This window comes from Medicago sativa, chromosome 7 (genome assembly GCF_051527215.1).
Source record: "Medicago sativa cultivar Bolivia chromosome 7, Bolivia_mono, whole genome shotgun sequence".
Lineage (NCBI taxonomy): Eukaryota > Viridiplantae > Streptophyta > Magnoliopsida > Fabales > Fabaceae > Medicago > Medicago sativa.
Window position 1 is genome coordinate 95,239,685 of NC_140755.1, and position 27,634 is coordinate 95,267,318.

Sequence of the window (27,634 nt, forward strand, 5' to 3'; positions counted from 1 at the left end):
ACTTTTATTTTAACATGACTTTTATGATATTAGTATAAATAAATAAAGGGTCATGTTAACCAGTGCCCCCGGGACACTGGTTAAGAAAGCTAAAAAAGGAAAATTCAAAGTAAAAATAACACTTTTTAAGCTTTTGATGAGTTGACAACACAAGTTCCGAGCCAAAACTTTCTACATTTGAATCATTAACCAGTGTCCCCGGGGGCACTAGTTAACATTTCCCATAAATAAATTATAATTATAAATTAGATCAACCAAAAATTGATAGAATATCTGATATCACGATAGATATGTTAGAATTAAGATAACTCACAGTGATTTTTTAAAAACTACGATTTTTAACTTTTACAAAATCACAGTGGGTCATTGTAATATCAAACATTCACATAATGTGATTCTTCAACTTTTTGAAAAATGAGTCTTTTGTTTTTTGGTTGACAATATATTGATGAGTCATTTAAACTTAACTAAATGGCATGAATATGATGATTCAAACTTTGATTAAATGGACTGTTTTTCCTTTAAAATTGATACAAATTAATTTAGGATCAGATCACGTGAGACATGAAATGGTGACCGAACCATGGTTGAACCGGGCGGTCGAATCCACTTTGATAAGACTTTCAGTCTGCAAAATTTTATACGCTTCTCTCTTTCTCTCTTCACAGTTCCACACAAAGAAAAATCACTCGCAGCCTCTCCCCCTTGCGGCCGCGCGTGCTCTTCACATTCCGTCGCCGACTCTTGTGACGCTTCCAAACCCATAGGTATGTACTATCTCTCTTTCTTCAATGCGTAGTTCCAAATTTCTTATATCTCATAATTCTGTGTTTCTAGGTTTCGATTTCAACCCCAAATTTAAGATTGTCAAATTGCTGCTAATTTTTTTTTACTCCGATAATGTGCTTCATTTACATGCAATTTCGTGCATCTAAATTCTAAATAAAAGGGTCTCTAAGGGTATGTTTGGATTGCTGGTTTTAGAGGGTTTTTGAGGACAAAGTCTATATTTTTGTATATATTTGAGATTTTTTTTTAAAATCAAAATAATAACAAGATTGATGATCCAAACATACTTGTGATTGTGAGTTCTTTTGCACCTGTTATGGCATTATGATCAATGTCATGAATGAATTGTTGCTTTGCCCGAATTGAATTCCCTCTTGTACCCGGAGTGTTGATATATTTGTGAGTAGTCTAAAACATCCCCTCTTATTGAGTTTTAATGCATAATAGTGTTGCTTGCTAGTAATCTGGTCAATTTGCTTATGTTAGTTACCTCTTTTGTTTATATGTTAATCCATCATAAATTTCTAGTTAATGTCTTACAATGCAATTATGTTGTGTCAACTCTGCTGGAATTCAAAGTGTTACTTGTGATATGAGAGGTTTAAATAACTCTGCTTACTGCTTATAGGGGTGGCAAAATGGATGGATTGGATGGATATGGATTTGGATCCTAATGGATGGATCAAAAAAGGTCCATTAGTCCATTACAATCCACTATTTTTTTTCCTTAAAAAAAACCATCCAATCCATCCAATTAGAATAAAGTCCATCCAATCCATCCATTATTAGATTTTAATGGATGGATAATCCATCCGATCCATAAATCAAAGTGTATTTTTTTTTTAAAGTGTATTATTTTTTTTGATAGGTGTATTATTAATTGAAGTGTTTTATTCAAAAAAACTTATTTATGCAAAACAACTTATCACGATCTCATTTTTAAAAACAGCTTATTCAAAACAACTTATTTATACAAAACAACTTATTACGATATGATTTTCAAAAACAACTTATTCAAAACAACTTATTTATGCAAAACAACTTATTAGGATCTCATTTTCAAAAACAGCTTATTCAAAATAGCTTATTTATACAAAACAGCTTATTACGATCTCATTTTCAAAAACAACTTATTCAAAACAGTTTATTTATGCAAAACAACTTATTGAAAACAACTTATTTATTCAAAACAGCTTATTTATGCAAAACAACTTATTCAAAACAGCTTATTTATACAAAATAGCTTATTATGATCTCATTTTCAAAAACAATTTATTCAAAATAGCTTATTTATGCAAAAACAACTTATTAAAGTTACCAAGATTCATTTTTCATATAATATTGACACAATGCTTACGTATATTGTAAGATAATGGAAGAGAACAAAATACTTCTCTTTTGTGTCTGTCAAATGCAAGTCACAGATTGTGGCTTGTAATACTTCTCTTTTGAGCCTGTCTTATTCATATATCAAGTTACTACTTTGGATATATTTGCCAGTTGGATATATTTGCCAGTTGGATATAAATTTCACAACCTAAATTCAAGATTTAAACCTATGCCCATTCTTCATTAGGCCATTCAATATCATTCAAGAAACTGTAAGCATAAATCATAATCATTCTGGACCCATGGTCAAGGTTCTACACAGTAGATACTGACATAATCTATGATTTTATAACTGCATCCCTGACTTGAAAAAAGAAGAATAAAACAAACAGTAAGTGATATAAAACAGATGCACAACATAGCCCGTCTTATTCATATCAAGTTACTACTTTGGATATATAGGGTTTTCTGTTCCAGAGCATCTGGTTTATCAAATTGAATTTGAACTAAATTGTACTAAATTCTTCCATAAGGGTTTTACAATCTAGGATTATCAAATCAACACTAGCAATAGAATTTAAACCTCTAAAACACTCAACAATGATAACTTCCTCCTTGCAGGCTGAGAAATATACACTTTCTGGACCATCCTTAAAAACGCAGCCAAACATGGTGAAACCTTCCGGAAAAAGGCACATGCTTCATGTTAAATTCATAGAAGAGAAGCTTGACAGTTCCTCAACAAATTGAGGACCATCATGAGATATTCCAACTACAAAAGAAAGAAAACTCACTGAATTAAAAAAGGCACATGTTAAATGAAAAGATTATAAATAGCAAGTGTAGATACTAACCAGGAGTTCCACAAAGCCAATCATGTGAGCACAATAATGCTTCAACATTATCAGGCAAAAGAGCACTTCTGTATTTATCCAGGATTCGTCCACCAATACTGAATGAGGACTCTGATGCGACTGTAGTGATCGGGATGCTCAAGATATCACGTGCCATCTTAGAAACTTCTGGGTATTTACCCTCATTCACTTTCCAATACTCAAGAACATCTAAGTTAGCATATTGGTTATGATCAAGTCTCTCTTCATCCAAATAAGTTTGCAAATCAGTCTCTTTTCTCGAAGGTCCACACAATTTACTTTGATAATTACTAAAACCTTCTAAATCACTTGAAGGAATGATTGGACTACCTCTAACAGACCTTTGTGAAGATGAAACACTTGGCTCATTAGAAGACATGAGATATTCTTGAAAAAAAAGTTTCATCTTATCAAGAACCTCATTAGCAATTTTCACTCCTCCATCATTACCATACAACTTCACATAGCAGTATTCAACAAACTGTAACTTATATCTAGGATCTAAGATGACCGCAAAAGAAAGAATAACACTGTAGCAGCTCCAGTATTTGTCAAATTTGGTCTTCATGCTTTTGGCCATGCAACATATTTGATCATGATTATCAGATACATCATGAAAAACACATGCAACTTCCTCAAGTTTCATTTGAATTCTCCATACAGCACTAAAATAGAGGTTTGCTGTTGGGTAATTGCTACCTGAGAATACCAAAATAGAATTGAGTAGAAAGCTAAACCACATTTAATCCAAAACACATACCATCATCCTTGAATTCTGTCCTATCCTATAAAAACAGATGGCTAAACCACGCACCATCATCATTGAATCCTGTCCTATCTTACTTAAAGTTGTTCTAAACTAGCCATCTATGATTCAAAACCAAATACTACTATTACAGATAAATTAAGTCACCTAGTAAGCATACAAGCATGTAGTAAACTAATGTTCAAATTTTAATCAATAATGCTTCATGTCAACACATCAGCAAACGATGAAAAAAAATGACAGCCAAAGTGACTTCAGAACAATGTATTCTCATTGAGATACTTCGGCATAAACTGTGATTTACTCTTGCATCATTCATTTAGGCAAACCATTCCACAAAATTCATAATTTCATCAAGAGATACCATACAAAATGAATATGAATCTATGTTCCCCTGGAGTCAAATCATCACCATAGCATATAAAACTTTAAATACAAGGCAGTAACATAATTACCAAAGAAAATCAAACACGAAAAAGTTCATTGCTGTGTGAGGAGAAATAATTTGGAAATAATAATTGCTACCTGAGAATAAAGTTGTGATATCATAAAATGGCTTCAAAAAGTCAGCAATTTTTTCTGCCTCAATCCACTCGCTATCCGATAAACTCTCAAAATGAGGATCAATGTCTTGCAGGAGGGAAAATGCGTCCCTTAAACCAACAGAACTGTCAAGCATCAAATAACTGGAATTCTACCTAATAGGCATGTCTTGCCGAAGTTGCTTAGAACTTACGTTTGAGAGTTGGTCTAAACAACTTTTGAACTTTAACTTTCTTGCCTCCGAGCCTCTTATATACTTCACACACAATCTAATTTTGTCCAAAGAACCTTCAATAACTTTTATACCTTCATGAACAATTAGGTTTAACACATGCGCACCACATCGAACATGAAAATATACCCCATCAGCCATAAGAGAAGTTCCAAATGATGGATGTTTCTTCAAAATATTGACCATTGCATCATTATTGGATGCATTATCCAAAGTAAGTGTGAAGATTTTTTTCTCGATACCCCAATCCTTTAAGAGACTTACTAACTTCTCGGCCAAATTGTTCCCGGTATGAGGTGGTGGAAAGTGAAAGAAAGCTAAAACTTTTTTCTCTAACTCCCATCTCATATTAACAAAATGGGCAGTCAAGACCATGTATTGGTCCGTATTTATTGATGACCACAAGTCAGATGTTAAGCAAATTTTCCCTGGGATTGACTGTAAATAGCATTTTAAATTTTCTTTTTCACTTCTATATAACTTTAAAACATCAGCCTTAGCCGTGTTTCTAGAAATCCCCTTAGCATGAGGATGCAAAAAAGAGTGTAAATCGTGAATCCCGTCATGCTCAACAAAGGAAAAAGAATAGTTGTTCTTTACAATTACCTGAGCAATCTTCTCCCTATACTTTTCTTGATCAAGTGGTGGATAAGATGATATGTCCATTCCTTCGACACATTTCAACATATGCCTTAACAGATTTTTTGTCCCACTATCCCCTTTTGCTACATAGCTTGTACCACATTTTAAGCATCTTGCCCTTGGTAGTCCTTTCGCATCAAAATACTTCTCAAAATAATCCCAAACTATGGATCTTCTTGTTCTTTTTGTACTAGGAATTACATTTTCCTCAACATCATCAGGAACATCTTCTTGATAAGACATATTTCCTATAACAGAGTTTAACATGAGTTAAGATACTTCTTTATATTGAATTCAAAGATACAACTCTCAATGCTAAAGCATAGACATATACATACACACTGAAAGGATTTACAGCTCATAATTTAAAGATAATGAAGCCAACAATTCCAATAAAACATAATACCAAACATCATATATCGTATACATAGAAGACCTCAATCAGTCATGGAATGTAGAGCTTATACAAGATTACTAATCAAGCAACAGCCGTAAGCCTCCTTAGTACCATCAAAATTCCAACCATTCCAATTTAAATTTAAACAATTGCAATATACATAAAGTGTATCAAAAAACTTCCAAATGCAACTAATCCATTAATAAAGATAAAAAAAAAAAGGTAAGAGAATAGGTAACCCTCAAACTTTCCTACTAACTAAACCTAACATAACTCACATCCTGTAGCTATGATGAACTAGATTCGTGTATATTTACATAACTTACATTCAGTTTCATAAGGCAATTTGCAACACAGACAATGGTTTCAAGTTGACAAAAACTCTTAATAAAACATTCAAACTTTGTCAAACAAAAAACTAAGAAAACAAAACATTCTTCTCATTTCACTCTTATCAATCTTCAAACTTTGTCAAACAAACACAATCTAACATTTACAAAAATCAGTTGTTAAACCCAATTTGGAAAACGCAGCAAAATCAACTAAGAAAACACAAACAACAATCTCAGAAAACCCAATTCAGAAAATGCAACAAAATCACATTGTTAAACCCAATTTGGAAAACGCAGCAAAATCAACTAAGAAAACACAAACAACAATCTCAGAAAACCCAATTCAGAAAATGCAACAAAATCACATTACAGTATAATAGAGACTCACAAAGGAATAGAAGAATCGAATTCAGATTTGAAGATGAAGAATCGAATCGTCGGAATCGTCGGAAGAGAGGAAGAACGCAAGAATTTCAATCAATAGGAAGTAGGAACCGAAGATTCGATTTCAGATTTGAAGAGGAAGAATCGAATTGCTGATGATTGCTACATGATTTGAAGAGGAAGATCGCTGATGATTTCAGATTTCGATTTCAGAAATTAGGGTTGAGTTTGGGGAAGAAATAAGCTATTTTTTTTGGTTACGGGAAGAAATAAGCTATTATTTTTTAGTTACTAGAAATAAGCTATTCTGTGTTTAGCGTTTAATTTTTTTAATTTGTTATATTTTTAATCAAAGTGATCCATTGGATAAAAAATACACAATAAAAGTGATCCATTGGATCTTTAAAATAATTGGATGGACTAGATCCATCCATATTTTTTAATGGATGGATTGGATATAATCCATTAAAAAAAAAATTGCTTTATGGATGGATTGGATGGATTTTGTAACGGATGGACCGGATGGATATGGATTTCATGGATACAATTGCCACCCCTAACTGCTTAGAATGGTTTTTGTAATTTTATACAATTTGTGAATTGGTAAATATTTAATCGAAAAATTCAATTTCAATTGTATTTAATCGCATCAAATATTGTTAAGGAAGTAATACAAATCAAGCCAAGCCATGTGTTTTAATATTTATATTAGATGGCTTTTTGCCTTAAAACTGGATTGTGCCTTTTCTGGCTCACTACAAAGTAAGTCAGCCTCACAGACTCACTCTTACCCCCAACCCGTGGTGAGCCAACCAGGGTCGGCTGAGTTGCCATGTTTTGACGACTTCATTTCACTTGTTTTCTACATATTGATTTGATGCAAGTATTTTTTGTTAAAGTGAATTTCTTTCCTTTGTTGCCGCTCTCCTTTTCCGATGAAACCACTACTCCTATTTCGCCTTCATTGTGGTTCGCCCCTAGTCGCCTCGCCTAACTGCGGCATTTGGGTTGCCTTCATTGCAACCTCCAACACCTCATTGTGTGGCTTTGACGGGGTGGATTTAGTCCCATGTCGGTTAGACATATGGCCTGTGTAGTGTTTATAAAGCATGGGCATCCCTCACCTTACAAGCTGGTTTTGTAAGAATGAGTTAGGCCCAATATAAAATCTAAGAGTTTCAAACAAACTTGCATTTATGCAATGCCAATAATTTGTATTTGATCGCATAATTCAAATGATGATTGTTAATTAAAAATATTTCTTTAAACTTGTTGATTAATTTGGTATACGACATGCAGATAGAGGTTGGAGGAAGTTAAAAGATGCCTCCTTATGATTGCATGCTTCTATTCAAGCCAAATGTGAAAAAAGAAGCCCTTATCAGTTTAGTTGCAAGGATCGGAAAACATGTGTGTAAAAGAAATGGGGTTGTAACTGAGATTAAGAGTTTCGGAACGGTTCAGTTGGGATATGGCGTGAAAAAGCGTGATGGCAGATTTTACCAGGTGAGAGTGTCACATTAATTGTTCCTCGTGTTGTAATGCACAGTTTATTAATTTCTTTTCTTTTTCTTTTATATAATTTAGGTAAACTCGTTTCCTCTTTTTTCTGTTCTAATTAAAACCTTAGTGCTTTTCTGTTTTTGTTATTTGGGTTACAAAAAAAATAATGTGATGCATTGGAAACAGTCTCTTGTGTAAAAACAGGGTAAGGCTGCGTACAATACACCAAATGGTGGGACCCCTTCCCGGACCCTGCATATGCGGGAGCTTCAGTGCACCGGGTTGCCCTTTTTATAGGTCGATGTGAAAATGGTTGTGGTGGTATGTTAAAGAATCTGTAGAGTTGTTTCATACAGCTTTAGGTTTGACATAGATGTTGATTTGTTTGATATCAAAATAGTAAGATTATGGGGGTGTTTTTGAAACAGCTTAGTTAATTTAATAGACTATTTGCATATGGATATATATGTTGAAAAACTATGAGTTTTCAATATGTTTCCTGTTGTAAAAATTGATTTTTGGTTGGGTAGAATTAAAATGGAGACAAGAAATAAGCTTAGCATAAGCTTTACCTAAACTGTTTTTTATAAACTATCTTGAGGACAGAATCAATTTATGGGTATGTACTATGAAACTCTTCCACTGAAACAAGTAGTTATGTCATGTCATGTTCTTCGGATTTCTGAATCTAAATAAACTCTAAACAAGCTCTTTGGAAATTTCTGAGTATGACTTTTCCTCTCAATGTGGCTCAAAAATATGAATTCAAAGAACATCTTATTGAAAATTCTCGAAGTGAAGTGCTTATCAAATGTGCTGTTTTCCATATGTTGCTGATGAAGTTTCAGCAAACTTACATATCTTTTTAGTTTGAGATTCTGCTTTTGGTAAAACAGGATGAGTTACATGTTCTTCTCTAAGTTGAATGGAAATTATGCAATTGCAAAGTAATATGTTGCTGTATTCTGTTTTTAATGAATGTAGGGCCAAATGATGCAAGTAAGCATGATGGCTACTCCCGAAATCAACAAAGAGCTGCATTACCTAAATAAGGAAGACAAACTACTGCGCTGGCTTCTGGTTAAGCAGCGTGACACAAAGTTTGGGCTTGATTTCATGAGCGATGAAGGTGGATTGGAGCCAAGCAAATTCTCTCAAATAAATAAACTTGATGATGAGGATGATGATGAGGATGAAGATGATGAAGAATATGAAGTGAATGAAGAAGAAACAAAGTGAACTAAAACCATTCTGCCTCGTATTTTGTTTGTTTTAATTAGGAGAGGATAAAACCATTTTTTGTTGTATTCGTAGGTGCCAAACATATGCTTATTGATAGTGCTATGCTACATAACAATCAGACATGATTGGTGGCCTTCAAGATGTTGATTAGTAAACTGCATGCTGTCTCTTGATTTTAGACCAATTTTTTGTAACTTGGTGAAATAATTTATTAGCAAATGTGGTCTTTGAACATTTTAGCACTTGAGTTGATCTGATTCCCGAGGCATAAGTCAAAACAATTTGAATATCAACACGTACAACGAAATGTAATATTTCATGCAAATGAACAAAAAATATGAAGCAAAGAGCTACTAAGGATTTTATTGTGTTAACTCCTGGTTTTAGGGGAAATGAGCTTGTGGATCAGGATTCTTCTATGCATTCTACTCTCTCTTTCTCTAACTTGTATTTTTTTTTTTAATAAAATATATCAAAGGTCTTATAATAGAGAAGGCACATACAATGATGACTCAGATGACTACACCAAGTAGTGACCGCAACGAATCAAGACACATAATTATTCATATATTTGCACATAAATATGAACATTTTAAGCAAATATGACAAAATCTTTTTTAAAGTATGATGGCTCAATCTTCTTTTGTTGCTTGAAATGGATAGCTGAATGATTAGCAAATCATGATCATATTAGCTTGAGAAGGGTGCAGACTTAAAAAGTTTGGAAATTTTATGAATCAATTGGAGTCTCTGCTTTGATCGATTTCAATTAAATCACTATTAATCAAGAATTAACGATGGAAATGAAGGAAGATTTTCACAAGTATTGTTGGGTTAGTTTTAAGACATCTTTAGTTTTTATTAACTTTAAGAAGTTTGTTCAAAATTATTAGTAACAGGAGTTGATAACACTACGTTTTTGTTTTGTAATTCTGTTGATGCAATTTGATGTGAATTGCAACTTATTTTCTTTTATCATGAATTTTGATACATAACTGGACCCTCTACTCTATGTCTTCTTTGTTATCTGTGCCATTGATCAGCAGAAATTGAGTCATGCTTTTTCTGCTTTATAAATATTATGAGGGCTAAACTTGATAATTTGGTCAATCTTATTTTCTAGTAGTGTCAACCATTATTTTGTTCTCTTGTAATGACAATTCAATTTCTTGGCAAAACACAAATTCCAAAGCAACAACCAACAAAACTCTGTCGAAAGGCAAACTTTAAACAGTTTGAAGACAACAAATGGATTATACCACCAATCTGAAAAATACTAAATTTTTATTCCTACCCTTCCAACAAATGAACGATGATCATGACATCCGCTTGATTCGATCAACCACCTTAATTGGCAACTTCTTTTTTGAAAAGGATATCATTGCGATGCAACCAAATACAACAAGCCGTTGTTAGCCAAATTAAATGAGAAACTTGCTTGCTTTTCTTTCATTTACGCGTTGAATTAAATAAAAGAAAGTTATCGACTAACTCGGTGCTCCAACCTTCCGCCTTCGAATCCTTCCATTTAAAGATTGAATCCCACATCCTCTAAGACCTAGTGCAATTTAGAAACAAATGGCTTGCTGATTAGAAACAAATGGCTTGCTGATTCAATATCATCAAAATAGAGAACACAACATTTTTCCTGAAGAAGTCAAACTAATCCACTGAATCAAAATAGAGAACACAACATTTTTCCTGAAGAAGTCAAACTAATCCACTGAAATTGACACCGGAGAAAATCAAACAAAGATCATCCCCTAAAACTCCACCCTCCATAATTCAACCGAGTCGGTAACTTATAATAAACAAAGAATTCATTCATTGAGGAGACATGTCAATTGTTAAGCACCCGCTCTTTTTACTTGTGCAGTAATAAGTTGCTTGACACGCAAGCGAAGTCATAATTACCCAGTATTGAACAAAACTTAGTATTGATCGTGATTTTTCATACTACTTTTACTTCACTCATTTTTTTTTGAAGCTTTTGGTTGTAGAATGAATTTGAAAGCAACATGGATATAGCAACTGATATTACAAGAGCATTGAGTTCAATTAAAGTCATCGATTTGGAGTATTGAGTTCAATTTCTAGCTAAAAAGAATTTTTTTTTTTTTTTATAAAACTTTACTTAACTACAACCAAACTTCAAATTACAAGAGCTCATTTTCTTAAAAACTATAGAGTTAAAAAAAGTATGTACCCCCAAAAAAAAAATATAGCGACATGGATTTGGGTTCCACTTGGGTGAATTTCAAACCAAGAGTTGCTATATTTTCAGAGAACCAGCTCTTGATTTTCAGAAAACCAAGAGTATATGTATATGTTTGGCTATATCAAACGGCCCCTATATCACTTTTATATTACATGGCCAAGAATTTATGTGCCGCCCCAAAACACTAATATGTGGTTATGTCCCTCATATATGGTACCACCAAAAGATCCATACATTAAAGGGTCTTGAAGACATAAGAAAAGCATTATATTTAGCGACGATAAGAATTCCAATTTTTCCTTTATGCACTTTCTGAAATGAACTGATGCAGAAAATATATCTAACATGTAACTATCTTGTATTCATAAAAAGTCTAAAATGCCACCTATCTTAACTATGTTATTTTGTTAGACTTGTTTGGAAGTTTGGAGGGGACGACTTTGTGGAATAAGACTATAAAAGAGAATGGCGAAATCTTTCATATTTTTTGAGAAAATATATTCGTAGAGATTTTTTTTAGAATATTTGACAAAATTATACCCGTCGTCCTTTAACTTAATTTCATATATTAATTTTGTCATTATATTTCTTGTTTTGTTCACGATATTTTCGTCTTTTTAATTAATTTGCATATGAATTTTCAAGATTCAATCTACCATTTTATTTCAACGTGAGCTCTTAATGTTCAAATATATGGTTCACTCATGTGTTTTCATATAAATTTTAGATTTTATACTTGAAAAACCATATACAAGCAAATCCAAATGAGGAAAATGACATGAAAAAAAAAAGAGAAGAGAAGAAATTGTTATCTAAAATTAAGTTAAGGGACGATGTGGGTAACTTAGCCAAAATATGATAACAACATAAATGAAATTTGAAGAATACACGTAAACCCTCCAAAACCCTTCTCCCACATATACAACTTTTTAGTTACCAAAACTAGCACATTCTAAAGTTTTTTATTTCTTCCGCTTGCTTTTTTTCTTTTTCTTAAACCTTTCATCTATTCCTCTCCAAACTTGCAAACAAAGCTTGACAGACTGGTGAGTCCTTTTTTGAAAAAAAAATTATGTCGATAAAAATACTTGTAGACATCTTGGATTATTTTTGTATTTAATAACATTTTATTTTTGCATATTTTCCTTCAAGAATTTGTTCGTTTACTTGCTTATTTTTTATAAAGAAGTTAATTTGATTGAAAAATAAGTTAATTTGACTGAAAATATATCCACTTTTTCTTATGGTAGTCAAATAAGGTTTTTAAATAAAATATAAAATACTTAGAAAACCCAATTTGATTGAACAATATATTCCTCAAACAAAACGACAATTATATAAAGAGAAATGATATTCTAACAACCATTTTGTGACAACCTATGTGACAACTTTATCTCTCATACTCACATTATCTTTTTACTTTCTCTCTCTATTGCTTTGGTTTCCGTGTCACTGTCTACTTTTCCTTTGAAAATTGGTGGTTGTCACAAAAGTTGTTGATTTTTGGTTGTTAGAATATCATTGCTCTTATATAAATAGTAAGTACGCATAATTTTTTTATTAAATAATGTAGAGACAATACATTAGTAAAAGAAAAGTAATACTAAGACAAATTAAATAAAAAGGAGTACATAAACGACAAAAGCAACAACAAACTTATTAATTGAAATTTTAAAAGATAGCAACAAATATTATGAATCTAGGAGAGCTTTCTTTCCCATGCATGCAGATGATATCTGTCTGATTCACACCTCTTTGACACCAGAAGCATTTGATTTGTCTTCCTCAACTTCAAAAGCAGAAACAGGAAAAGTTCTAGAAAGTCCAGAAGTAGCTTTGAAAGTGATCTTACCAGTTGGTGGATCATCAACAAAAATATCAGCTACGTTAAGCCAAATCAAAAGCTCTTTGGCTTTGACACCATTCAGTTTCTTGATCTTACCATTTTCAACATAAGCAGTGACTTCAGTAGCATAGGAAACAAGTTTCCCAATCTTTTCAAATTTGTGTGTTATGCTTTTCTTCTGTTTCAACCAAACAAAACCTGTTTCTCTGTTGTAACCAACTTCAATGATGTCTTTCAATGGTAACAGACCATTGGGAAGTGAAATCTCTTTCAGAAAATCTTTGGATTTCACCTGACCCAATTCGTCTCCTTGGTATACCTCGGACTTTGATTTGATTTCCTCTGTTACCAATGACATTGTTTTGGTCTTGTTCTTTTGAAAACAAAGGTTTAAGACTCTTGTCTTGTTTTGTTGTGTGTTACAATGTTTGCGTTGGGATCATTATATAGTTCTTGACTTGTGAAATTGACCTTATTTCTTTATTTAATTACAATACTTGCCACTGTCGTTTATTAATGCGACATTTAATTATTTATCTTCCACAGCCACTATCTAAATTAGGATTTTGTTCATATACTGTATGTTTCAAGTAATCATATTTTACCTGTCAGAATTAAAATTATTCCTACTTTAGACGATTTGGACAAATCTTGTTATCAGAAAATTATAAAATAATTTATTAAAAGGAATAATATCTACTGCATTAATAATTTTTTTCATATATAATTGTAAAAATGGTTACAAAACTTATATGCACATTTTTTTTTATATGTACATTCTTTTATGCAACTTTCTATATAAATTTATTCAAATCAAATTATTTGTTTTGAGATAAGTATAATAAAGTCTAATAAATTTCTTACTATGATATTCCTAAAATACTTTATACTTATTTATCCTTTTTTAAAATTTGATAAAATTATCCAATAGTACGTGGATGATAGGGTGGATTATTTCTTCCCTATTAATCAAAGGTTCTGAGTATGAATTAAGTATGCAATAGTGTTTAGTATTTTAAGTGAAAATGTTGTCATCCACTGTGATACTACTACCTAACTTAAAATAATAATGTTAATTGATACCCAGTTCACATCAACAACAAAAATTAATAAAATCCCTCGAATAAAAGTGATAAAAACATTAATTGGCAACAAAAATTAATAAAATCTCTCGAAAAAAAGTGATAAAACATTAATTGGTTTTGTCAATAATATTTTCAATTGGTTTCTGCAAAGGGATAGTGTGTGCAATAATATAGTAAATTATTAAGTGTATTGTTGACAATTGGCAATAATTATTTTGTCAGAAAAGAAAATTGTCAATAATTATTTTCTACTTTAAATCGTCAATATGCATTAAATTATTGTCCCTTACAAATAAACTGGAATATATTATTTGTTTCCCTTTTTTGTCGAGATTTGATTCCCTTTAATAATACTCATTCAAAATTAAATATGTTCATATAATTTTTTTTTTTTACCAAATGTATAAGTTATCTTGTACAATTTTTTTTTTTTTGGTGTCCAGGATGTGAACTCTAAACTTTTATGCATTGTCCTTGCCAATTAAGCTAAGCTCATGAGGACGTACAAAAAATTCTTTAATTAAATAAAAAGAATTATTTCTCACACATTTATTTAATAGAATTTATGAGTCATATCATTTTACGTGGGATTCGTTTTCAAGATGTAAGACCCATATTAATTTCATGAACGAGTGTTAGAGAAAATGTTAAAACGTTTCTAGTGTTGTAAATAATACCAAAAAGGATATTACAGTTAATGATACAACTGATGACAAACACAACAGCCAACAAAAGCAAGTTCCCCATGACAAAAAAGAGTAATGATATTTTGACATCCATTTGATGACAACTTTGTTGACAACCTTGTTTTTCTCACTTCTTATTGGTCAAAAACAATGGAGAGATAAAAAGGAAGAGAGAGGATAACAACATCATGTGAGTATGAGAGAGAAAGTTGTCCAAAAGTTGTCAAAAATTGGTTGTCAAAATATCATTTCTCGACAAAAAAAAGGTTCAAGGAGGGAAGGTAGGTGAAGATAATTAACAAAAACGGTGTCTATTACACCGACCAAACAACACCTATCACTAGCAAACTAGCGGTGGCTGCGGTTCTCAAGGGTAAACTTGAGGGGTCAAAATTGCACATTTTAAACTTGGGGGGCCAAAATCACAATTGTAAAACTCGGATTAAAAGTGCAATTAAGCCTTATAAATATCAACAAAAAAATAGCTCTTATAGTATCCAAACATTGCATGGACTAAAACCACTATCAACAAATATTAAAGTGATTAAAAACAAAACAACAAAGACAAAAAAGATACTACATTTCAAATAAAAACTAAAAGATGTGTATAAGAAAAAAATAATAGAGTATATGAATGCTTTCAGCTGATCCCAACTTACATGTGCCATTCTAGTTCTAGTTTTGAAAACAAAGAAACCATTTATTTTAACGGCACAATGATCATCATTTGCATTTACACACCAGCTTAAAATAAATAGTTTCCAAAATCAACAAATACAAAAGAATCTCCATGCACTGGGATAATGGAAATTTTTGGAGTAACAACCATCGCACCAACTGGCTGTTTGCACCTAGCAGTTACTCTGTTTGGCTCTGGAAGCAACCAATTTCTTTCCAAACTAAACCAGGATGCCATTTTCTTTAACGAAAACTTAAATAGCATCTAAGAGTTTGCAGAAACAGTCCCTGGTCTAAACTTGCGGTAATATGTACTACCTAGTAGCCTCTTTGGGATATGATGGCCTGTCCCACTACCAAATGTACATGCCCGAAAACAGACACATAAAAGTGGCGCGGACAAATAGACTATTCTCAAACTCCTTGAATTAGAACTGAACTGCAAAAGATTACATGTGATTTGTTAGACCAACAGCAGCATGAAATATATGCAAATCATATGTCAGACACATAAAGACATATCAGGTAAGAGTATGACGAATGTGTGAATGAAATACAATCATATATGGATGAGTAAAAATAACCCTTCACATGCTCATTTGATTTTGTTGTGTGTATGTGACATGTCCTGTTTTATAGTCCAAATAAGAGACTAGCATTTCATTTTAGAGGACAATTAAGAAACAAGCCAAATAAGAGACAACTCATTCCAGAATCGGATCTTTGGGTTTCGAATTTCCTGTCAGAGATTATTATATATCTCTATGACCTTACTCTGAAAACACTCCCCCCTCTTATTCAGTTGCTTCTAAATGAAATAGTAGTCCCTTACTCCCTTCAGAATTGCCAATATTAACTCCTCGCTTCCATTGGCTTTTTGATTGATTGAAATAAGATAACAATTTATTCACATCTTTAACACTATAATGAGCACAGCAAAAATACAACCAATCCCAAACCAAGAACAGATGAACAGAAGCATACAAACATGTCCTAATCTAGCTGAGCATGATTTTCAAAGTAGATGCAGCAGAAATTAGTGTGATTTTATTATATAATTCAACGAAAGAATACTGACCACCTGAAGCAAATCAAGAAAGTTCAAATCCGGCATTTGAACTGATAGCATACAAAAGCTTTGCTCTCAAAGTGCCTGGCCGTTTGTATGTGGGAAGCTGTAATGATTGAGAGGAGGAAAATAAAAGCGTAAGCAATTCAAATGTATGACAAACAAGGGATTGTCTAAATGAACCAACACTTTTGTCTGAATGACTTTAAAGTTTAAATCACCAAATGGCTGTGTTTGGTAAGTGGACATCCAAAAGTCCATACATATTTTCCAAGCCTATCTAAATGACATTTTTTATTATGAGATCATAAACTTCAAGATCCCCGTGTTCCATACATCTAACTCATACCAACTGATGTATAACCTTGCTTTCCAATATCTCATTGCCAAATCCCAAATACCTATTTCGTAGATGTGTAGAATCTATCGTGCTAAATGTCTCGTAAAGTATATGGTATGTGTTCTACTATTAGTTCTTTAGTAGTACCTTAAGGGTATTGTAGCAAGTTGAAGCTGATGGAAGCCGCTCTACATCTTGTCCTCCAATTGTCGCCCAAAGAGGGACATCGCATGCAACCTAGGTAAACAAATAGACCCAAGTGATAATATACAATGAAATCAAGATATTTTAGTATTCACTTTTGGGGAATATTTTATTTCCATTATGAGATCTATGATATTTTAAAGGAAAGGAAAAATGAAAGTAAGAGAAAAGCAGAAATTCTAGAAATCTAAAGCTGGCTAAAAGTGCCACACATGAACGTCTAACATTTTCTTCCCTTTAATGGATTACTAGTTACTAAATTCTTAAAAAAATGCCGAAATAACTTTTGAAAAAGAATACCCCATCCAAGAAGTAAAATATAGTTCTTATTTTACAGTGCAAAATATAGTACTTAAGGAAGCCCTATTTGGTGTTGGTGATGCTGAAAATCTAAGCCACTTGACTATTAAATTCACAAAGAACCCCTTCTCTGAAAGATAAAAACAAAACTTTTGACCTCTTTGAAGGTGATTCTTCCATGTAAAACAGAATTCAACATTTCATCTTACTAGGTATTACTCTACTGGGAACCAAGGTGTTCCTTTCCTATATTTCCCATCGCATAATTTATTAGTCTCAGAGAAAACATCTATGGACTTTTTAAAATTATCTTTCCAGCACCATAAAGTATAAATATTTGGTTGCATGCATAGAATGTGAAAACATGGATGTATCATGGTCCCCAAAAAATGAACAATATTATGGGATTTTTGTAGTACTGAAAATTTTCATTGCCCATTGGGTAGGTGGATAACTCTTACAATTCATAGCAAGCAGTTAAATCACTAAACATTTACTAAAAAACTGCTTAGTACAGAAATGCCCATATAGAGAAACAAATTATTCAAGATAGCTTATTAGAAGAGTTTGAATGCTCTGCTTATTAACACTGTTGTTATGCTAAACAGACCACTTCAGTCAAAAAATTGCAAACCGTGGCTTATTTCATTACAATAAACAAAGCAAATGGGATAATAGAGGTGCTAGCATAAATGATCTTGAATGCCTATCAAACATAGAAAACCAAGATCATACCTTGTGGATGGTAAATGGTGGCTGTAAGTATTTGAACCCAAGTAATGGACCACGAGAACAACTGGTGACAAATTTAAGAAGCATACAACGCTCTTTTGGTTCGAAGCCTTTAATCACCTGTAAACAGTTGACATGAAGCAGAAAATGAATATTGATGTCATAAAATTGGTATCTGCGGATATGACATGCGTTAATTCTTCAATATAATTCGTGAGGTTGAAAACAACGGTCAATCACATTCTACAGCAAATATGCATGCTTTATAGAGGGTTAGAAACTGCAATTCACCAAACCAACAGCCCTTGCTTGGGGAGGGAAAGAGAGAAAACATGGGAGATCCCTGATACATTAATTAGATGATTAACTTATTTGTAAGCCACCAATCTCAAACAACAGGAAATATACAGAAACAACATTTACTCTATCCAGTGCCTATTTTGATAGGAATGTACGACATAGTGTGTAGCCATCATCTGTGTGTTAAATTTTGGAAGAACAAGCTATATCAAATTTCACTCTCCTTAAGCGCCTTGCGCACGGTTCCTTCCACGGCTAGCTCGTCTGGGAGGGGAGGTAATGCACTAGGGTTCCCTAATTTTATTGTTAGCAGGGGTGCACGTGAACCGAGCCAAATACTTAAATCTTAAGTTTGGCTTATGAAAAATATAGGTTACTCAAGCTTGACTCAATTAATTAAACAACCCTAACTAAACTCAAGCTTGAATCTTTATTTGCATTTATGATTTTTTTTATATTTTTTAACTCTATCAAATTACTATTTTAAAAACATATTTATAAGCATAAACTTCAAATCACAAGCAAAATAAAAAAATAATTCATTATTGTACAAGTCCATATGGAAATAAATTGAAAATAACAAAAAAGGGGGGAAAAAAATCATCAAATCAACAATTCTCCCTAACAAGCAAACTCAACAAGAAAGAAACCAAATCTGCAAATCGTGCTAGATATGAGTCACACATGTACACAACTGACAAGTTTGCATATAAAAAGGGAAGTAAACAATATTACATCAGTTTAAATAATTTGTTATGCATAGATAATGGATTGGGATTGCTATGTGTGTGTATGTTTAATATTGAGGTTCCAATACGTCCCAAAAGATTTTGATTGAGGCTCAATAACTCAACAAGAAAAAATCAAATCTGCAAATCGTGCTAGATACAAGTCATATGCCAAACATGCAAAACTGAGGGGTTTGCACATAACAAGGGCAGTACACACAATATTACATCAGTTTAATTAATTTGTTATCATAGATAATGGACTAGGATTGCTATGTGTGTGTATGTTTAGTATTGAGGTTTCAATACGTCCCAAAAGATTTTGATTGAGGCTCAATAACTCAAAAGAAAATAATCAAATCGTGCTAGATACAAGTCATATGCCAACCATGCACAACTGAGGGGTTTGCACATAACAAGGGCAGTGCACACAATATTACATCAGTTTAAATAATTTTTTATGCATAGATAATGGACTGGGATTGCTACGTGTGTGTATGTGCAGTATTGAGGTTCCAATACCTCCCAAAAGATTTTGATTGTCCGGCTCCCCTCACTGTAACCTCCAGTGTATCGCGTGTTACTTTTAAAATCATCAATGTCAATATCGTAATTGCCACCTGAAAGTAACTGCATTCTTGAATATCTCAGAAATCTTGCTGTAGAAAGTGAACTCAACAGATAAAATTTTCAGTATAAGTTGTCGCAAGTTGATTGTAGTGAATGAGTGAGCAACTGCCTCTTGATTCAGACATGTTTCTCTTATACAGCACATAATGTTAGTAAATGTAGAATTCTGTTACAGAAATGCTCTGTTGCACTTTGTGCAAGAGAGAAGAGGAAATATTCAACAACTCACAAAGAAAACCTTTTAAACACACTTAGGAAAGAAGATACCTGATTAAACTCGCTAGCATTGAATAATTTCAACCAGGACGGAGAGATAAGATCAGTTAGCCCTCTATAAAATGCATTTGAAAAGAGTAATATCTGCAATTTAAACATTGTTACATATATACCCATGATGCAACAATTAATACAGTACAGAAGTCAATTGCATTAGACTACAGTCAATGATGCTAAAACCTGTTGGTTGAGTTTGTAGTCTGCCATCGCATGTATGTACTGCATCTTGTTTTCATTTGTCACAGAAATATCTTTGCCACCAGACTTGAGCTCAACCACATGCCTTTTGCCAAATGATTCTTCAGTAACAGTGAAATCAAGAGAGAGCTCCTTGACATCACCATCATAGTTCTGCATGAATGAGTATGTGAACCTTCCAGTAAAATGTTAAATTGCATGAACAGACATACAAAGTAACCACCCGAGTCAAACATGGGAAAATTAAATTAAAAATGAGATAAAGACCAGTACTTGAGGAAAGAAAAATCCCAATCCTAAAATCAAACCTAACATACCAAATACAAATTGAATCTTGTTAATTATTGAATTTTTTAAGGTTTTCATGAACAATACTGTGTCTAACATCCAGCTACCACCCACCAAGACATTGGCTCTTCTAGAAAATTCATGTACATAAACATTTGTCTTTAGAAGGATTGCACATGGACCAAGCTCAACTATAGAAGGACGAACATTGTAGGTCGAGAAACAGCACCAAACCATGTAAAATTTGAAAAACATGGGTTAATGGTGCTTTACCCCCCTGTAAAATATTATTTTTTATTTACCCCCTGTAAAAGTTTTTTTTTCCAGAATACCCCCTAATAGGCCATACAAAAACCAAAATTTTTGTCAAAAAAAAATAATAATTCGTTTTTGTATGGCCTATTAGGGGGGTATTCTGAAAAAAAATATTTTACAGGGGGTAAATCAAAAAAATATTTTACAGGGGGTAAACCTGGAAATGACCTATATTACAGGGGGTAAAACACTATTTACCCTAAAAAACATTAATCCTAGCATAAAGCAAGGTGATACAATAAGGATGTATGGTCCTGATTAATTTTGACAAAGGATTTATAAGAGAAGCAACGGCATGGATATGTCTCTTAGGATTTACCTTCACATACATAAGGCTCCTGTATAGCTCTGGATCAAGTGTTGATAATTCATCAAGAAAGCTATACCGTCCCAATAGCTTTTGAACAAAAACATGCGAGAAAGAGTAATCAAGTAATATTCCTTCATAAAGAGCTTTACCAACTACTCTTCCAAGGAACTCAATCATCTGAAGACCATTGTCCAAAAATCTTGCGGATGCATTTGGAATTAGGAGGCTGTCTGAAGTTGAGGTTTGTGAAAAAAGGCCATATCTAGAGCAAAAGGAAAAAATTTCAGCTAAGAAAGTCGCCACTGGAAGAGGAAATAACCATGAAATAAAAGCAAGAAAATACAAAATGACGTCTCAAACTTACTCAGGGGAAAATGCTTCTTTTGATATGTCAGTCAAAAATTCTTTCGATAATCCACCATAGTCCAGACCAGCCTCCGTAAGGCCACATTCACTGACAAATGATACATGGATGGAAGACTTCAGCTTTGACCCAAGCGAATTTAATTGTCGAAATCCATCTTCAACAATATGACCCCGACGTACTACAATCTCAATGGCTCGTGAACCAGGTTCAGAAATTTCACCAGCCATTTTGCGTGAAGCTTTATCCATCTTGATGAATTCACGAAACATCTCAACTCTATTTATGCAGTAAAGCAAGTGATTAAGTACTTTCAATCAGAGACGATTATGTGTTACATTGAAAACAAATGAATGTGATTTTGATGACATATTGCAATCAAATATCCCTTCCCCTCAACTCCCATAATGAAAAAAATAATCCAACTCAATTACATTAATGAATACTCTCATTGACAATCTTTCTCCCTCACAAAGTTTACTCTTGTTGCTTTGCTTCATTTAAGGTTTCGTAATGATCAAGATATAGCATATCATGGATAAATAAATGAAACTACTACTCTTGTAATCAAATATATGAAATATTCACTGGTATTTCACAAGATACATGATTAATAGTATTCCCCAGGTGATTCTCCATGCACATATTAAGATAGTTCGGAAAATGAAAAGGACATATTAACGGTAATCTTCTAAGTTGATCATAGTTTTATCAATTCTCAATTTAACCCACCAATAGAAGAAAGAACAGACAAAATATTACACAGTGAAGAAACCCGTAAAAAGTTTTGCTCAAATAGGAAAATTAACACCACCAAAAAACAAAATTAAGATTAAGTTCTTTTTCTAACTCTTACTAGCATGAGAAAACTAAAGAAAACAATTCAATCGGGCTTCACCCCTGGTCATTAGCTCTTTTTCCTTATGTTTTATCCTTCTAAATGTTCAGTTGAGAGGACAATGGAAATGTCAAAAGGATATTAAGTACAGAAAGCAGAACTGAATAAAACAGAATTTATGACAAGCAAGATGCCTCATAATGGCCACAGGGAAAGAGCAAGTAGTTACCTCTCTTCAAATGGGAAAACATGGGGAGTCATGGTTATAACAGAGCCTAGACTCAGGGAAGATGATGAATCATCAGATCTCAGGTTGGCCGAATAAATTTCATGAGTTCTAGCAGCAACTGCAACTGGTGGCCGGCTTTTTCTAGCAGGAGAAAGCCACAAATCAGGAGGACAAAATGGGTGTCTGCAATCCCTTTCATACATTAATTGTAAGCATCTGACGGCACAATCCATGAGGGGCCTATTATGATGACCATTAACATGGGACAAGCCATTATATACTAGGGTATTGAGCATTGATGCAATTCTTCGTTGCTGCTCTAACTTGAATGGAACCTAACAATGTTATCAAATTCTCTAGAAAAGTAAGTTTCTTAAAATGTTAACTAATTCATAAAAAGACTAGGAAAAGAAGAAACCAAGCTGCTACCTGTTTCTCGTAAAACTCTATGTCATCAAGAACCAAAAGCAGGTGAGAATAGGCCGCACAGAAAAGATGAAGCATAGCAAACATACTTTTTGGAATGCCTTGTGGGCCATGCCTCATAGGTTCTATGTCCCATACATCTGAAAGATCTAAATTGACTCTGCTTGGTGCAGAGTGACTGCCAATTGGATCTGTGCGGTCTGTTGCAGTTTGTGACTTACCTGTAAATTTATGAAGTACGCTGACCCACTTACTGGCCCCATCTTTACTTGCCATTTTTGGAATCTTCTCAAAAGCTTTAAGTTTTCCATTTTCACTTGTGTGATTATCCGACATATGTTTGTCTCCAGAGAAAAATGAATCCTCAAGTTCACCCCACAATCTCACGAGAAATCCAGGAGTAAATGATAGCATGTTAAGAACTGGTAATGATCCACGTACTGGACTCAAGGCTGAAAATATTCTAAGTAAGCTAGAATAGAAAAGTGCAACATCGCACAGATCTAGCTTCTGCAAATACTCCAGACTGTTTGAGATCGAAGTATCGGCCTTTTTAGTGGCATCTCTATTCACTGATGACAAAAGATTGGTGAGATGCCATTGCTGACAGACAGGCCTAAATTGATCCATGTATGACATTATTAACGACTCATGGGTTGAACTTTCAGTATCAGTTTGGAGAGAGTTCTTCTTTTTGAGCCATTCAATATTATCAAGACAAGCCAGTAGGCTTTCTGCTAGAGTGACAATAACATGGACATACAATGCACCGTCTAAACCTTGACTGAAGGATCCAGAGTCTACAGAGTTATTTTCATTCCCTGTTGCTAGACATATAAAGTTCGCGAGAGACCAACCAACTGGTGGAATAGCCTTGAAAGAGACAAGAATTTCTGACTTAACCAAATCCGACATCTCCGTTAAAACATCCTCTTTCAAAATCTGTCATCACCTGTCAGAGTTTGATCAGTTCTGATATGTTTGAATCATAAAGCATAATCTATGAAGTTATACAAATCTATGATCTCATTAACTCTAGATGGATATGATGGCAGCATCTTAATACTTCAGAGAGAGGCTTCCCTTTACCAAAAAAGTAAGAATGAAATTCACCTTTGAGCCATTGTTTTATATCTTTTACGGATAGAGAAGAAAATAAGTAAAGAACCGTTACATATTCAAATTAAAAAACATCGAGTTTTTTCAGTTTAAGTAGTGTGTGTGTGTGTGTGTGTGCGTCTGTGTGTGTGTGTGTGTGTGAGAGAGAGAGAGAGAGAGAGAGAGAGAGAGAGAGAGAGAGAGAGAGAGAGAGAGAGTATTCCTACGTATAAATACAGAAAATATAATCAGACAGCAAATTAAAAAAATATTAGAACCATTTGCAATATCATACCAGTAAAAGACAGATACTAACAAATACAAAACATAGTTATTAAAAAACAAAGGCCCATCATCTAGCAAGCTTAAAACCACAATAACAAACAAATTACATAAGAATATAGAAGTAAAATGTGCATGCACAGTCATGAATAATCAACTCAGCAAGTCAAAAGATGGAACTGCTTCCATTTAATTATACACAAACACATGGGTTACATATGCATGATCCATAAGTGACATCAAAATATAAGATTTAAAAATTTCATAGCGAATAAAAACAATAAAAGAGAACAAGTCCTCATTACAACTAAAGACACGGTCAATAATTTTGCAAGTGAAATTGTTCTGCTTTAAATATGCTTACCAGTAGTGCCTGAAAACATGTGAACAAAATAGATTTGTGCTTTAAAGCAGGTAGAAGAACATGTGGGACATGTTGCACAAACCAAGGAATAGTCATTAGATATACAACATATTGCTTAGCAGCATGATTGACATTCAGCATGTCAGGTCTTTCCCCATCTAAGTTTGTCAGATAAAATGGCCGCACAGCTAAAGTTATTGCACTTGCAGTAATAAAAAATTTCTCATCTGCCTGGGTGATAGCTTTCGTTTTGGAAGAATACTTATCCAATGCAGTAATATATTTGGCAACAGAAACATAACTACCACTTTTATTACTCCCTGTGAACTCAACTAAACCTTTCACGGCTAAATCTGCATCTAAGCGGTTGTCATCTGTAATGCCTTTCCATCCTTTTAGATCAGTTAACATTACAAGAATACGCATTGCTAGAGATGTAACAACAGTAATATCTTGAGCCCCTGAATTGCATTCACTATACTCTGAAAGAATCGAAAAACCAAGAGAAGAAAGTCGCTGTGCCTGGTAACTCCAAATTCTTCTATATTCGGTTGTACCAATTGCCAAAAAGCAAAAGTTCCGCTCTGAATCTAAACAAAGAAAAGAACAGATCCGTTAAAAATATATTAAGTATGTATGTCAACAAGAAAAAGGAAAATAGGTCCATAAAATTGTAAAAGCTATGAAAAACAAAGAAATAAAAAGTATTTTGACATTCATAACTTCATGTAAGCCATCACATTAAAATGAGTAAGATGATTGGAACACTAACTTGAAGTCCAATAAAAGAATATCAAAATAAGGGAATATACCAGAAGAGTTCAGGCTCTCCAACAAGATTGTAAAGCAAATCTTCATAGAGTCTATTTTCTTGCTATGGACCTTCTGATAGTGATTTGAGAAATGGGTGACAAAGAACAGAAATGGCCTCAACAAATTATTTGAAATCCAATTTGCCGTCATCACCCCGGTATAACTGTTCACCGATGTCTCCCACTCCTGCTGAAGCTGCAGAGCAACCATCTTTGTAACCTTGAAGCGCCTCCATACTCTCTTTCAACATTAAGAAAAAGTTGTCATTTCTTCATTTTGATACAAAATGCGTTGAAAATGAATGCCAATACAAGATAAAAAGAAACACACAAACAAGTTGTTTATATACTTATGCAATAAGCTATTATTTAGAAGACTCATAGTCAGTACAAGATCATTTCAACTTTCTTTTTCCTATAAATTCAAGTTGAAAAGTTTATCCAAACTAACTCTAAATAAAAATAAATAAATAAATAATAATATTTCATTGTGTCTCAAGGACTTATTCTAACTTTTATAGTATTTATTTTTGCTTAAACGTTAGGATTTGTATTTTTATATTAATCAATTTAGTTTAATATGATGCATTGCCGATGGAATTAATTTCCACCGACATCACATGAGAACTTATCATACTACCAAATAAGTCTACTATGTAACCACATTTTTAAAAATAACTTCACAATACTGAAATGACAATCACCACTGAAACTCACACATACAGAATCAGGTTTGAAGGTGAAGGTGTTTAGCCTAACAATATCGGCATTTTCAATTTGCATCTATGTTTCATTTCTTATCTAATCTATATATATATATATGCTTCTTACTTAGCATGTAAATAAGGAGATAGAAAGTTGAATCTTAAAACCTGAATGAAGAGAGCAGCAGAAGCAGCACGTTTAGCATAATTGCGAAGCTCTCTTTCTCTTGAGACCTTCTGAAGAAGATCATCTCGAGTTATCTCCTTCGCACTCGCTCCTCTCAACGATACCTGAATCAAGTCAACAACAACAACAATTTCAATTATCATAACTAATAGTACTAATCTATTATGAAATTGATAATTTGATAGGTAAGAAAGAAGAGAGTACCTGGTGTTTACGATGTGCATCCATGGGAAATACATTAACTTAACTTCGCTGTGTTAAATTAATCCAACTTTTTCTAATCTTCTCGCGATTTACTTTTTTCCTCACCCAAAATTCTCTTCTACTCTCTTTATCGCAACTACTAATAAGTTTGATTTATTTTGAAGAAAGAAAGAAAGAACAAGGAAGGAAAAGTTCGTTTTATGTTTTTTCTTTCATGGTTGACAATGACATGTCAATTTTTCTTTTTAATTATAATAAAACTAAAATTATTATTGCTATTGCTGCAAAACTTGTTCGAAGAATGACTTCTGACATTCATCCATGTGTAAGAAAAATAAAGTTACACCAACCTTTACCTAGTTAACCATTAAGCTCTAACTAAACCATGAAACGAACGCGAAAATTGCTGTTCACATATTAGAGAAGGCTGGGACACACATGTAAAATACCTTTTTACCCCCTCGGCAGTTAACTGTCGAGGAATTCAAAATCCTGCTGCAGTTAACTGCCGAGCAAAACTGTTTCATCAGATGAAACAGTCACCTGCTCCCCCTACACACTATTTTCTCATCACCTTCCATAAACTCCAATCCAACCCAAAATCCTAAAAAAAAATTCATCAAATCTTGCTCCAAAATGATTCAAGCATCAAGCATAGGATGTATCAACACACTTTTGACGTAAAAAAACAGGTATTGTGCATTTTATTCGGTTTATTTTTTGGATATGTCATGGTTTTACAACGTCAGTTACGTAAGACTGTCATGGGGAATCTCGGTAGTATACTGCCGAGGAAAACCTCGGTACCTTACTGCCGAGGAAAACCTCGATAGTTAACTACCGAGTAACTCTTGGGAAAAAAATTTGGTGCGAAAAAATGGCAGCTACT

The 27,634-nt window shown here is 33.3% G+C and overlaps 3 protein-coding genes across 6 annotated transcripts; 1 reads left to right on the plus strand and 2 right to left on the minus strand.

Moving 5' to 3' along the window:
• Positions 1–642: 642 nt before the first annotated feature.
• Positions 643–9,273, plus strand: LOC146910639 (uncharacterized). The gene is made up of 3 exons (XM_085723940.1): positions 643–767; positions 7,589–7,795; positions 8,777–9,273. Exons 2-3 carry the CDS (start codon positions 7,613–7,615, stop codon positions 9,029–9,031), a joined length of 438 nt encoding a protein of 145 aa, XP_085580066.1. The 5' UTR covers positions 643–767; positions 7,589–7,612; the 3' UTR covers positions 9,032–9,273.
• A 3,515-nt stretch (positions 9,274–12,788) lies between these two features.
• Positions 12,789–13,499, minus strand: LOC146910640 (uncharacterized protein At5g01610-like). Its single transcript, XM_085723939.1, has one exon. It carries the CDS (start codon positions 13,454–13,456, stop codon positions 12,998–13,000), a length of 459 nt encoding a protein of 152 aa, XP_085580065.1. The 5' UTR covers positions 13,457–13,499; the 3' UTR covers positions 12,789–12,997.
• Positions 13,500–15,430: 1,931 nt separating this feature from the next.
• Positions 15,431–26,905, minus strand: UPL7 (ubiquitin-protein ligase 7). 4 transcript variants are annotated; one of them, XM_085725622.1, is made up of 15 exons: positions 26,746–26,905; positions 26,523–26,645; positions 25,651–25,891; positions 24,839–25,428; positions 23,098–24,036; positions 22,669–23,003; positions 21,602–21,880; positions 21,247–21,499; positions 20,307–20,477; positions 20,118–20,210; positions 19,743–19,850; positions 18,196–18,312; positions 17,104–17,193; positions 16,629–16,722; positions 15,431–15,981 (listed from the first exon to the last, which is right to left on the minus strand). In XM_085725622.1, exons 1-14 carry the CDS (start codon positions 26,767–26,769, stop codon positions 16,639–16,641), a joined length of 3,447 nt encoding a protein of 1,148 aa, XP_085581748.1. In that variant the 5' UTR covers positions 26,770–26,905; the 3' UTR covers positions 15,431–15,981; positions 16,629–16,638. The 4 variants fall into 4 exon arrangements, with proteins under 4 accessions (XP_085581748.1, XP_085581746.1, XP_085581747.1 ...); XM_085725620.1 differs by having other exon boundaries at positions 15,431–15,986; XM_085725621.1 differs by having other exon boundaries at positions 16,626–16,722.
• Positions 26,906–27,634: the final 729 nt, after the last annotated feature.